Source organism: Caretta caretta, chromosome 10, assembly GCF_965140235.1.
Source record: "Caretta caretta isolate rCarCar2 chromosome 10, rCarCar1.hap1, whole genome shotgun sequence".
Lineage (NCBI taxonomy): Eukaryota > Metazoa > Chordata > Testudines > Cheloniidae > Caretta > Caretta caretta.
Genome location: NC_134215.1, coordinates 67802624 through 67817064, shown reverse-complemented (window position 1 = coordinate 67817064; position 14441 = coordinate 67802624). Strand labels below are relative to the sequence as shown.

Genomic DNA, 14441 nt, shown 5'->3' with positions numbered 1-14441 from the left:
GTTGATTGAAAAGTAGCTGGCTATAACAGTGCAATATAAATCTTTCCAGAATGCTGTAAATATCTCCTAACATACGTGGTGTGGGACCTATAAAAGTGAGTTTATTACAATTAGTGGGAAAATATTTTTATTATAAATTGAAAGGAAAATAGAAATCTATACTCTTAGCTTCAGCAAATCAGTAGAAATAACTTTCTTAGCCCTTGCCACGATGGTCTGTTACTTATTAGAGTATATGCTTTACACGACATATCTCCATTTTTGTAATTTGAAACTGATGATTAGAGCATGAGAGAAAGTCTTTTGGAAAGAGAGAGAAAATCAAATTAATGAAACAGTGAGACAGGAAAAAATATGAGGCACATATACATAATATTAAACCTTTTTGTTTGATGATGTTAACAGATACTTAAATTGCTCCATGTAACACAGGCTAATAAACCTAGCATCCCAAAGCATTCTGTTCAGAGGCATTATTTTTGTAGGCTTGTTGGTCAAGAGTAATTCAATTACAGAGTATACTGTACAGCCACTAGCTGGCCACTAGGGGATGCTAGAAAGTTCATCCTTCCCCCAGTCCTCACATCTGCAGCTCTCAGCATACTCTTTGCCAGTTTGCGTGGCAGGCTGCTCCTAGTCCCAGAAATTCTGCACTGTGGAACAGTGTTCTGTTGCATGAACCACTAAGGTGTCATTGTTGTACGGATCCATCACTAATATTTTCTCTATGTTGCCATAAGAAAATTGCTACATGCACATCCACATGGCAAGAGAGAGGGAAGTGTGTGTACAGTGAGACAGAGTGCAAAAGTACAGTATGTAAAGAATTTCCCAGAGAGAAACCCCTGGATTGCACAGCTGTAACTGAAAGTAGAATTTGGTTCAACTTTAAAAACACCAAAGCCAAGAAATTGCGTAGGCATTTAAAAATTCTGCCAAGAACATGGCACTACATAAAATATGCCATAGTGCACACACACACAGACACCTTGTGGTCCTCTCTAAATACATCCTTTTTTGTGGCATGGCAAGCATCTAAATGGCCCACAGGCAACCACAGTAGCTCAACATCAATGGGACAGCTGCATGAATAAGTCTGCAGGATAGGGCCTTGCTGAGCCCATCTCAGCATGCCTTACTGAGCCTTGTCTGGTAATACTTAATGTGCAAAAACAGGCAGGCTGTCATTCAAAGAAAAGAAGTTAGACATTGCAGCTGTATCCTTCCTTTTGCCTACTTACGAGAAAGGATAGTGGGGGAAAAACTCCTCCAGGTCTAATCAGGGTCTCCTGGACACTAAAAGAAGAAGCCTACCTTCTAATCAACATTATCTGTAGGTACTGATGATGAGGAGAAAGAATGTGTAAACCCATAAATCCTACAGACCTACATTTGATATCAGATATGTTGGATACTCATTCCAATGAATTTCCTAAGGGATGAATGAATAAATAAATACAAAAGTAACAATAACAACAACATGTGCTTATCACTTTTCATCCTAAAGTCTCAAAATCACTTTGCAAATATGGGAATATATCGACATTTCCTGTTTGCAGGTGAAGTAACTCAGACACAAGTTAGTTACACAGCAAGTCAATGGCAGAATCAGGAATGGAACCCAGGTCTCCTGGATTGCAGTCCACTTGCAATCATGAAACTATGAAGATTCTACATGAAAAGCAAAGCCATGATTTTATCAAAAGTATTGGATATGTTTTATTTACTACTTGAGCTTCAGGTGAACCGTTCACAAATAGGATATAAAAGATAAGGCCAATAACATAACATAGTACACTATTTCCTTTTCCTACATACATGGACTAAGCAGTTTGGAAACTGCAACTTTAGCCAAAAATTGCTTATTCCTCAGCTAGGCCCCTATTCTACATAGCACTTAGAGCATGCTCAACTTTAAGCACATGATGTAATCCACATGGGGACTTGTAGCGAGGCGGTGTGGCTCCCCGCCGCCACGGAAAGGGTCGAGCCCCTCCAGACACCAAAGTGGGCAGAGCCAGGAAGCTCTGAGCCCAACCCTTAGAGGGACAGGTGGTGACTCGGAAGTATAAAGACGCGGCCTGGAAGTATAAAGGGGGGCCCTCAGAGCTCACTAGAGGACCAGCCGCTGGGGAGGCCAGACGTAGCCAGCCTAGCCCGTGACTGGGAAAACCCCACGGCCCCAGGTCCACGCCAAGACTGGCCGGACCTGCCCTGCGCCCGCTCTCCAGGGGACTTGCCAGGCCTGCCGCTTGTCCACTACCCTGAGGAACCCCTGGTGCTGGACCCCCCGGAGAATGCCGCTGTGATCCAGGTACCAGAAGGAAGGGCGCTAGGAAGTAGCCCAGGGACAGCTGACCCTAGTCTGGCTGTAACTCTGCCAGAACCCATGTCAGTGTGTTGCGGTCAGGATCCCCACTGACCCAGCAGCGGGTCGTTTGCCGTGCTCGGATGCAGTGCAGTGGGTGGGCCTGTGTCCCCCCGCCACGCAACTCGTGGGTGGCAGTCTCCCCCTCTTCCAGGTCCTTGGAGGCCTGGGCCAACTCACACATGCTGTGCTGCTCAGCCCCTGCCTGAGGGCCTGAGCTATTGACTGTTTGTTGCCCTGCCCTCACCCAGGGCCTGGCCTGCTAACATTGGGCTATTTGCTCAGCCCCTGCCCGAAGGCCTGAGCTACTGACTGTTTGGGGCCCCGCCCTGACCCAGGGCCCGAGCCTACAGTGCTCCTTCCAGTTACTGCAAGGGCTGCTGAGGGAGACTCCGGTGGCCAGACAAAGTCCCCGCCAAAGTCAATGGTGTGTAGCAAGCTGGTGTGGCTCCCCGCTGCCCTGGAGAGGGTCGAGCCCCGGCCTAGCCCCTTTACAGGACTACTTACATAAGCAAAGTTATGCGTATGCAAAAGTGTCTGGAGGATCCGGTTTTAAATACGTTGTCCTTATAGCAGTGGTTCATATTATGTAATATGTGCCACATATTTCTTTTGGGGACCACTTGAAAATTGCTGAGCGTCTCGGTGGACCGCTTAATGATCTTTCCAAATGTTGTCTGTACCGTTAGCTAACTATTGTAAAGTGCTTTGGATAAAAGCGCTATATAAATAAAAAAAACCTTAATAATAAACGTTTGTTTGTTCTACAAATAAAAGCACACAACTCATATTTTAAAATCAGTAGCCTTTCTAATGTGATGGATGTGCCCTCTCTCCCTGGCTGCAGCAGCCCCCGAGCTGGAAAGGAGGGGGGGGGGTGTCTCCCCTGCCACAGAGCTGAGGCTGGGAAGGAGGGCCATCTCTCTCCAGCAGCCCTGGAGCTGGGGAAAGTCATCTATTTCTCTGGCCGCCGCAGCCCTGCAGGTCCCAAATTCCCCCCACCACCTTTTCTCACCCCACTGCTCCCTCCCACCTACCCCTATTCCCCCTATTCCTCCCTATCCACCTCACCTTCTTCTCCAGGGTCCAGGCACCTAATTAGTGGAGCTACGCCAGCGCGGCTCTACTCATTAGGAGGGTGGCCGTTCATTCTCTCGTGTGCGGCCGCCCAGGCGCGCACCTCAGAGGGAAGTATCCACGGACCACCTGAATGGACCTCGGATCACAGTTTGAGAACCACTGCCTTACAGAGTACAGAGACAGTCAATTCATTTCCAGTGCACTTTTTCAGAGATCAATCCCTAAAGTGTCCTGCATTTTCACCAGGGTTTGAAGAAATCTGTAAACATTGTGTTACTAATAGTCTTAACAAAAGTTCTCATTTTTGCTACAAAGCAAACTCTGGCAGGTTTCTTCCCCTCTCTTTTAATAAAACAGATTAATAAGGCTATTTAGCTCTCTACTCCTGGCGCAATTCAGTGGTGCACTATTTTTGATTAATGTGTCCTTACCTCATTTTCTAAGTTAATTTTTCTGCTATTAATTTGATGGAAGTTTTAAAAAGTGCAAGCTACATGTATAATTCACAGATAACTTCTACTTCCTCAGCAATTACAGGAAATAAAGCAATAAGATGAATCATTTTTAAGTCAACAGTGGTGTCAGTTTTAGCATAACAACTAAAGCCTGCCCCACTAACCTACACAACTCCAAAGTGTGTGCAAATCAAAAGTCCCATGTGTGAATATTAATTGATATTTAGATTACTAAATGCTCACCCATCCTAAAAAAATTAATACTAACAGTGTGGCTTAAATTCTGCTGACTCTGAGATGTAGGTCAGTTGTACAAAAAGTTGCCAAAGTATAGCTGAAAAATATTACTTCCCCAAAGCTATAGCTTTGATGCGAATAGCGGGGCCATATGGCCCAATATCCGTCTGTCTGGCACCACCATTATTTAAAGCTATTTGTAGAACTATTCATGTTCATATATTTCTATCACTATTTTGGTCTAATATGAACATCTTTCTTCTGGACAACTGCAAATACAGTTTCCCAAAAACAATAAAAATGGAAATGGCACACTGACTTGTCTAACAATTTATTTTCAATTAGTTGTAACTCTCATTGTTTCCAAATGCATGTTCTTGATTAAACAAGACACGAAATGTTGACGCATATTTTATGAAAATAATTGGCAGGATACTATTGTTACAGTGAATTAACTTTTAAGGTGATCAGTTTAAAGCACAGTGATGAAGAGATTAACAGGTAAAATATCTACCTTGCCTGCACAAACTGAGATCAAGAAAATAAGATGAGACACTGAATTACTTAATATATGTAGCGTCTACTCACTGTAAGTGCTGCTCAGAGGTGTTGACCTAAAGAAGCCTATAGACTTTTGTGACTTGGCATCTAATGAGCCTCATCCTCTTTGTCTCTTTCCTGCAGCTGCAAAATGCTAGTTGTAATAGACAAACTTATTTTACCATCAAGTTTAAAGTTCTGTGAAGGTGAGACGGGAGATTTTATTTGCAGTTCTATACGGCCGAGACACATGAGCATTTCCTACGAGGGCAAGAGACCAAAAGGGTGCAGCAAATTTTCTGATGAGCAACTCAGCTAGCTGTGGAGCCAGTACTGAAGATGGGCATCAGTTTTGTGGTCCTTAAGTACCGCGGTGGATCACAGACCATTTCACGGAAAAAAATTTTCAGAGCGAGAGAGACTCTGTGTGTGTATGTCTGTCTGTCTGTCTGTCTGGAGAAAAGAAATAGAGAGATGAAATAGAGTGACCAAGGTTGACGTGCCTAGTAAAAAGGAATAACATTCTGCTGCTACTGGTAACTTTTTTCGAGACTCCAGGTGAGCTTCTAATTCCAACACGACAAGGAACTCCACTGGTGTTCTTGCTTACCTGTCACGGGACAGTCAATTGTAATGTTTGCTCCAATTCTTCCCACTATCACACCTCCAACAGTTACAGAGAGATTACTAACTTCCAGCTTTGTGACATTTATTCCAGGGGACAAAATGACAGGAGCCTCTTCAAAAGAAAAGGAAAGGAATTATATTTATTTTAAGTTTTATGTGCTTTATAGATCTTGTATTCAGAATGATCATTTAAGCAGAATTAAGTTTGAAAAGAAACATACAGATAGTAGGGTGGATCAGCTAACTTAGCTCATGGCTGTTGTGGCTTTAGTTGAAATACAATTTAACAGCAATCAGAAATCCTTATTTCTAGTTACTAATTCAGTCAAACTCAATCCAGATTTGGGACTGGAGGATGGGTGTTAGTGCTAAACAAAGAAATGACACTCACGATACTACAGATGCCATGATCAACATTACCTGCATACAACAGCAAAGAAGTTTCCATGTCAGAACCAAAGTCATTGACCACCATGCATCCATACACGCCAAGTTCCTTTCGGGTAGGACTGAGAATCTGTACTTTTCCAGTGACATCCAAAACCACTCTGAAGAATGTTTAAGGGGAAAAAGAGGTTTATTCATGTAGGAACAAATCCCATGCCCAGCTCACATATCTCAGCTGCAAACCAAGTCTCCCTTCAAGAATATAGGAGAGAGAATCTTCCCATCAAGGATACAGAACAGAAGCAGAACTGCCCTGTAGAAGCTACCCTAATCCAACGAGGAGAGCAGCCTCCATGCCTGCAGTGTGCCCTCTTTCTGGTAGCAAGGAGAAGCACTGAACGATATGTGCAGAGATGGCTCCTCCAACTCATCCTCTCCTCTCAAACAGCAATGGAGAGTTGCAGTCTGTGCCATGCAGGAGATGGACAGCATCTGCATGTCCTCACCAAACCCTTCCTCTTCACTCTGCAGCAGAACAACCCTGCTTCTGCTGCCAAGAGACCCCCCCCCCATACCCACAGAGGAAGGAGCAGGATTGGACCTGAAATGAACACGTTTCTGTGGGACAATAATAAAAAATTATGAGCAATTTTTAGAAAAAATTACTGTATGCCCCACGAACAGCCCTCTAGAGCAGGGGTGGCCAACCTGAGCCTGAGAAGGAGCCAGAATTTACCAATGTACGTTGCCAGAGAGCTACAATAATAGGTCAGCAGCCCCCCATCAGTTCCCCTCCCAGTGCCTCCCACCCACCGGCAGCCCCGCTGATCAGTGCCTCCCCCTCCCTCCCCCACCTCCCAATCAGCTGTTTTGTGGCATGCAGGAGGCTCTGGGGGGAGAGGAGCGAGGGCACAGCAGGCTCAGGGGAGGGGGCAGGAAGGGGTGGAGTGGGGGCAGGGCTTGTGCCAGAGCCAGGGGTTGAGCAGTGAGCGCCCCCTGGCCCATTGGAAAGGTGGCACCTGTAGCTCCAGCCCTGGAGTCGGTGCCTAGACAAGGAGCCGCAGATTAACCTCTGAAGAGCCGCATGTGGCTCTGGAGCCTCAGGTTGGCCACCTCTGCCCTGGAGCATAGTGCGCTTGTCACCTCAGACCAGCAGGGTTGGGAACAACACGGGCAAGGTGGCTGGGGTATGACTTACGGAAAGTCTGAGTCCTGGCACATGGTGGGACCTTGGGTTCTCAGCAGGGGGAGGAAATAAGGATCAAGGATTTACAATTTTAAGGGTTGCCTGACTTTGTGTATTGATATAGTTTAATTATTTTTTCCCATTAGCAATGAAGCTGCAGTCTTTCCACAAAATACTGTTTTCCATCTGAACCCCTTTCCTAGTATCTCAGTGGCAAGGTATGTGACCCAAAACCATGTGGGAAGATTCTGAGAATGCCAACCTGGTGTATTTATACTTTTTTCCCCTTGTTGGATTTCCCAGCACTTAGTAACTTCAGCTACAGTGTGCACCAATGCATACATACATTGTCGATCTGACATCCTACTTGATTGGCTAAACATACAAAAATGAAGCTATATTATGTGGTGAAACACAAAAGCGTGTTAAAAATGAAGTCCTGCTTCATGTATGGGACAAAACCTGGCTTTCCCCCACCCCTGGGGCAAATTAATACTTGTATAGCACAGCACGCATACCTACAACATATTTTGCAGAGACATTAGTATTTGTCTCATACATTTCTAAATATATAGCTATAGATATAATTTATCTTTAAACAAAAAAGAAGGGAATGGAGACCCAGTTGCTAGTGAAACCCTCAAATGGTAAGGATCTCTACATTAGAAAGTGCAGTTTATAATTGTAGATGTTAGAAATAAAAAAAATACTTACATATCATTAAAACGTACTAAAAATGAAAACATCAGTTGCAACAAATAAATGGGAAATTACAAATGCCCCACAAACTAAAGAATAATTGGCAGGAGCATCATGCTCCAAAAACATTTTCATTCTTAAAAAAATCTTATTTTTGGCATCCCTGCTTTAACTGATAGCCCTGCAGAACTATATTTTTCTTGGCAATTGGGTTAATCAGTTAAGTATGTTGAGAAATGTCCAAAAATGCCTTTTATCATTTCAGAATAATTCCTTCATTACTGAAAGGCTAGTTAAAATTCCAGCAGGCTAAACCATGAAGCTAATGTTAATGTTATCCGGTGAGTTTCTCAATTCCCAGCAGTGGAGTAAAAGTATTTGCTCAAAACTGAACAAATATCTGATAATATAACTTTTCTCCAAATATATTTCCAAACTGTGGTTGTAATATAGGGTCCTTTTAAATTTTGACATTCCATTATCTTTAATAGAAAGATCTGTAGGTAATGAAGGATTAAAAAAATTCACAAGAATTTGTGGTTTCTTTCTAAAACAATATTGTGTTGTACAAATTATGCACAGTGGGCACATCTAAAAGTTCATTCTAGTTTTAGAAAAAGTAAAATTTTCAGAGATGTTTCCTGTACATAAAATGGTGAATAATATGAGAATTGGTAATATCTCTAGAACTGGAAGGAACTTTTAAAGTGATCCCCCTATCTGGTATAGAATCATAGGACTGGAAGGGACCACAAGAGATCATCTAGTTCAGTCCCCTGCACTCATGGCAGGAATAAGTATTATCTAGACCAGTGGTTCTGAAACTAGGGCCGCTGCTTGTTCAGGGAAAGCCCCTGGCGGGCTGGGCCAGTTTGTTTACCTGCTGCGTCCGCAGGTTCGGCCGATCGCGGCTCCCGCTGGCCACAGTTCGCTGCTCCAGGCCAATGGGGGCTGCAGGAAGCGGCGCAGGCTAAGGGATGTGCTGGCCACCCTTCCTGCAGCCCCAATTGGCCTGGAGCGGCGAACCGTGGCCAGTGGGAGCCGCGATTGGCCGAACCTGCGGACGCAGCAGGTAAACAAACCGGCCCAGTCTGCCAGGGGCTTTCCCTGAACAAGCAGCAGCCCCAGTTTCAGAACCACTGATCTAGACCATCCCTGACAGGTGTTTGTGTAACCTGCTCCTAAAAATCTCTAATGACGGCGATTCCACAGCCTCCCTAGGCAATTTATTCCAGCGCTTAACTACCCTGACAGGACGTTTTTCCTGCTGTTCAGTTGGTTTACCTCTTGCTGCAATTTAAGCCCACTGCTTCTTGTCCTATCCTCAGAGATTAAGAAGAACAATTTTTCTCCCTTCTCCTTTGTAACAACTTTATATGTACTTGAAAACTGTTATGTTGTCTTCTCTTCTCCAGACTAAACCAACCCAATTTTCCCAATCTTCCCTCAGAGGTCATGTTTTTTTAGACCTTTAATCATTTTTGTTGCTGTTCTCTGGACTTTCTCCAGTTTGTGCACATCTTTCCTGAAATGTGGCACCCAGAACTGGACACAATACTCCAGCTGAGGCGGAAGAATTACTGCTCAGGTCTTGCTCACAACACTCCTGCTAATACATCCCAAAATGATGTTTGCTTGTTTTTTTGCAACAGTGTTACACTGTTGACTCATATTTAGCTTGTGATACACAATGACCCCCAGATCCCTTTCTGCAGTTCTCCTTCCTAGGCAGGCATTTCCCATTTTGTATGTGTGCAACTGATCATTGCTGCCTGAGTGGAGTGCTTTGCATTTGTCCTTATTGAATTTCATCCTATTTACTTCAGACCATTTCTCCAGTTTGTCTAGATCAGGGGTTCTTAAACTGGAGGTCGGGACCGCTCAGGGGGTCATGAGGTTATTACGTGGGGGGGGGGTCATGAGCTGTCAGCCTCCACCCCAAACCCCACTTTGTCTCCCGCATTTATAATGGTGTTAAATATATTTTAAAAGTGTTTTTAATGTATAAGGGGGGTCGCACTCAGAGGCTTGCTATGTGAAAGGCATCACCAGTACAAAAGTTTGAGAACCACTGGTCTAGATCATTTTGAATTTTAATCCTATCCTCCAAAGCACTTGCAACCTCTCCCAGCTTGGTATCATCCACAAACTTTATAAGTGTACTCTCTATGCCTGCGGTTCTCAAACTGTGGGTCGGGACCCTGTTTTAATGGGGTCACCAGGCTAGTTTAGATTTGCTGGGGCCTGGGGCCGAAGCCAAACCCTGAGGACTTCAACCCTGGGCAGTGAGGCCCAGGTTGGGCTTTGGCTTTGGTCCCCCGCCTGAGAGGGTGGGGCTTGGTTGGGCTCAGACTTCAGACCTCCCTCCTGGGGTTGTGTAGTAATTTTTATTGTCAGAAGGGGGTCACGGTGCAATGAAGTTTGAGAACCGCTGCTCTATCCCATTATCTAAATCATTGATGAAGATTATTGAACAGAACTGGACCCAGAACTGACCCCTGTGGGACCCCACTGATATGCCCTTCCTGCTTGACTGTGAACCACCGATAACTACTCTCTGGGAACTACTCTCTCTACCCCATGGTATATCAAAAATGCTCTCACACATTTTTCCCTTTATATTTACTTTAGTACACGTCTATTTATTCTCTAATGCAGATAAGTTACTTTAGGCAGAATGTATAAAACACATACAGTACAGCCTCATTTGTGGTATAAAATTCAATCCTGCCATATAATATCATAGACTTATATGTGCACTGTTTCTTTAATAAATGATTTGTGACACAATCTAACACAAATTTCAAATAAAAGTATAAATGTCGTAATAAAGAGATGAAAAGCACAGTGCTCACATTGACTTCATTTTCACAATACATTTTTAACATTACATAACACAGTAGATTTTAGCTTTTGCCAATAACAACATAAAGAAGATCCATATAAAACCGAAAGAATCCATATTTACTTACTTCTCAGAGGATTTTAATGCTTCTCCATCTTTTGTCCAAGTATATTTAGGCTCATTAATGTCTGCAGTTTCACACAGTAAATTGACAGCGCTAGTACTCTGGGTCAGAAAAACTGTATTTCCAATTCGTGCAGTTATTGTTTTATTAAAGGAAATTCTGGGCACTTGTTTTTGCCTTATAATACCAGGTCCTTTTTGATTGAACATCGGCTTGGCTAGGGTTTTTGTGTTGAAACGTTCAGATACGTTTGGTGATTTACTGGTGAGCTTTGAGGCTAACTTTTCTTCATTCAAGCCTTTCCATTTTTCAGTAGTAAGTTGTAGTGGTCTAGATAATTCAGCAACTAACTGATATATGACTTGGGATGCCAGATCATCACTGACCTCTCCAGCTTCAATGAGTTGACTCATGTTTCTTATCAGTCTGTCGAACTGTACAGTGTCCATGCTGTAAGCTCCTTGAAGAATTGCTGCCTCCAGATGTTTGTTCTCGAATTCATGAGGGCTGTATTCTTCTGCTGAATTACTCACATGGGTTTCACCATGTCTCAGAAATGGCTGATCATTAACTTGTCCATCCCCGAGATACAGCTCATTCTTTTTGCTCCATATTTGCCACATTTTGCTCATTTTATGCCATTTGGCTCCAAAACTGTTTGCTTCGTTGTGATCTGTACCTCTGGTCTCACTTGCGTGTTTTCTAAAAGTTGGAGGTTCTATCAGCCGGTTGTCAGTGCCAATAAGTTTGAGAACAAATGTTTTATGCACAGAGCCTGCAATGCACCTGTACACTCCGATATCTGTAGCCCCAAGGCTATGTATTTTCAGTGATCCCGATTTAGTGATGCCAAGTCTTTTAGAGTTTTGTAGATGTTGTCCATCTTTCTCCCATTGGATAAGTGACTTTTGAAACCTTCGTACTGGGCACTTAATTACAACGGATGTTTTCGGAAGCAGATAGGCTCGGCTTCCAATGGTAAAATTAATGCGTTTCTCTTGTCGTGTCTGTATGTAGACTCGGTGTATACTGACAATCTGAGGTCCATGGGCAGCATGCTTCTCTGGACGCTTGGGTTTAATTTCTTGTTTAATCTCTGAAACAGTAATCAAGTGTTGAAAACGACTGAATCACTGGCACTCTCCCTAACAAATTCTGCTTTTCTGAGAATGCTGGTTATAGCATTTTCTCTGATTTGGTTCAGGTAAGCTCCCAACTTGCTGACTTTTTATCTGTGTCACATACACACAAACAGGAACAATGATATAGTGAAATTTTCTGGCCCCAATTTAGGCATTCTCCTGCTTCTCTCTAAATCTCCTGCAGCTCTTATATCAATGAGAAAGCACATATAACACATATCTGTACAGAGGACAATACTTGGAAGAGGGGGAAAAGTGCAATAAGGTAGGCATGCTATATCTGCTATTCTTATTGCTGCCAGTTGAAAGGGAAAGAAAGGGAGTAAAGGAAGAGGAAAAAGCAAATAAAAGGTAGAGCACAACATCACTCTTCCCGCATTTGGGCACTGCAGCAAGTGCAGGGAACCTAAATAACACAAAGTCCATTAGAAAAAGCAGGACTCTTTTTTCTCTGGCTGTTAGACCTGCTGGCTGGCTGGCCTTACTGGCTGGCAGGCAGATTACAATCGAGTAGACAGCAGCCCAGGAGATGAGAACAGGAGTCAATGAATGGGCAGTAAGGGAACAGAGAAGGCCAAGCTACTATCATTGGACTGGTGATCACTTTCTTTGGCTAGAAGAGGCTTTGGTCACAGAGTCCTGCTGTTGGCAGGGGTCAGGAATACAGGAAGGAAGGGGGAAAGAAAGAGAGGAAAAAAGTCAGATTCCGGAGAGGGCTGGTAAGTCAGAAGATGGCTGTGGGCAAGCTGAAGAGAAAACTGAGGAGAATTTCATGCAGGAAGGTGCGGAGGCAGAATGCTGAGTATGGTGAAGCGCCTCCTGATTTACGCAGCAGGAATTTGAACTCTACATGGTTTCTGGAGAGCTGCCTCCATGACGATAGCCAAAGACAGGCCTTCCCAGCAGTGGCCGGATAGACACGGGAACACAGTGTGAAAATGACTACAGTATTTCAGATACCATTTTGTTGACTCATTACTGGCCACTACTATGCCCCTTTCTGATCAGCAGAACTAATCTTCCTAAGAAAGCATTAGGTAGCTGAGAAACAGAACAATGCAGAAGGAACGTAACAGAAGCATACACCTCAGCTATTCACTTTGTGCAAGGCAAGGTGAAACTGGCCAGCCAGGGGAGTCAGGAAACTCCCTAGACGAGTGTTAGAGAACACTCAGTTTTTACTAGTGACCCATTCTGTTGGTATGTGACAGAGAACAAAACCCAGCAAGCTGCAGAATGACTTGAATGAGTCAGAGAAAAAGACAAATTAATCAAACACTCCTGCATGTGATTGAATCTAAAATCATTACTACTCTACCATTTGGTGAGACCATAAATAAATAAAATGACAAAGCTTGACAGCAAGTTATTGCAAAAATTTGAGTGCTTCAGATATCATATACTTACATTTTGGATAGGTTGTAAAGGAAGAGGTAAAAAGCTAAATACTTCAAGCATTCAAAGAGTGTGCATGCTGTCTGAACTACAGCCCAGAGTGCATTCTTATGCTTATAAAACAGAATAGTTATTTTCGATATTTTGGCTAATGAGTTCTGACCAATGTGGATATCCTGGTTTCATAATTACATAGCTCTTAAGTCAGTATTTGTTATCTAGATGCATGGTTCCCTCAACCAACCATTTTATATTGTTCAACAAATAAACTGTTTCAGGCACTGAGAGGAGTAAGATTATTAAAAGAGTGTCCTGTTTTTAATAACTATTGGGCTCAAAATATTTGTTTTAATGAAAATGTTCCAGTATTAAAGCTTCAATTTCCAAAACCCAGCATACATACACAGTAAGTGTAACTTTATACACACAAAATACTTTGTGCTATGCTATGTTTACATTAGTTATTCCAATACAGAATTAAACCCAGCACGTGTTTATAAATATGTTCAAGTCTGACTGATCAATTGTTCTTTTTTTAAAGAAAGACGTCATCAATTCTTCTTAGCAGTGCAACAACAGAGGGCACGTGTGTGTGTGTGGGGGGGGGCTGTAAGTATGTACTGGCGGAAGAGTTAAAAGTGAGAGAGCATTCAGTTTTGTGTACTGCAGGAGAATAGTCCACAATGAACTTTCTGGATCCCTGGAAGCATCATAATTTGCAGCTTTGGAAGGGGTGATCATTTTGGGAGGGATTCCATGAAAGGTAAAGCTGCTGAATACATTAGCCTGCACTAGTGCCACAGGGCCTGATCCTCAGCTGATGTAACCTGGTGTAGCTCTGTTGCCTCCAACGGAGCTACACACATTTTTACCAACTGGAGATCTGGCTTATAAACTGTGAGCTCCTAAGCTATTTCCCAGGACCTAGGAAGCCAGAGATATTTCTGCCTGGATTGGGCCTTCATAAAGTAAAGAGCATGCCCAGATACTGTGTCTAGGGAGTCAGGCTTAGACTAACAAGCCCCATCACCATAAGCAGATAGTAAAAATTAAGCGCTCAGTTGTGCCCTGAAGACTGAGCCCTGAAGAGGGGGCATTGAAGAATGCCACTTTAGTGCAAGCTCTGGGAGGCACCACCTCTCCCAAAGCAGCCCTGCTTGGTGACAAAGTGTGCATAGTGCACCATCCCTAAGAACAGTGCAGCCTGCTCTCCTCTTTGTAGCCTCGAGCTCTACTTTTTGGGGTGATGCCAAGTTCCTGTCTCCCACCCACTCCCTTCAGGTGATTTGAGGTGAGCCCCTGGATGTAGTAGGAGGAAACAGTCCCTGAATGTTCCTATGAATCCCAGGATTGCTA

General features: G+C 43.5%; 1 protein-coding gene across 3 annotated transcripts in view; it reads right to left on the bottom strand.

The window, feature by feature from the left end:
- ADAMTSL3 (ADAMTS like 3) overlaps positions 1-14441 on the bottom strand; it is a 279815-nt gene that overhangs the window by 28037 nt on the left and 237337 nt on the right. For all 3 annotated transcript variants that reach the window (XM_075133138.1, XM_048867323.2, XM_048867322.2), the window contains exons 21-23: positions 10552-11644; positions 5728-5855; positions 5291-5419 (exon numbers count right to left, since the gene is read on the bottom strand). In XM_075133138.1, the coding sequence (XP_074989239.1) occupies positions 5291-5419; positions 5728-5855; positions 10552-11644 (1350 nt within the window). The remainder of the gene's footprint in view (positions 1-5290; positions 5420-5727; positions 5856-10551; positions 11645-14441) is intronic.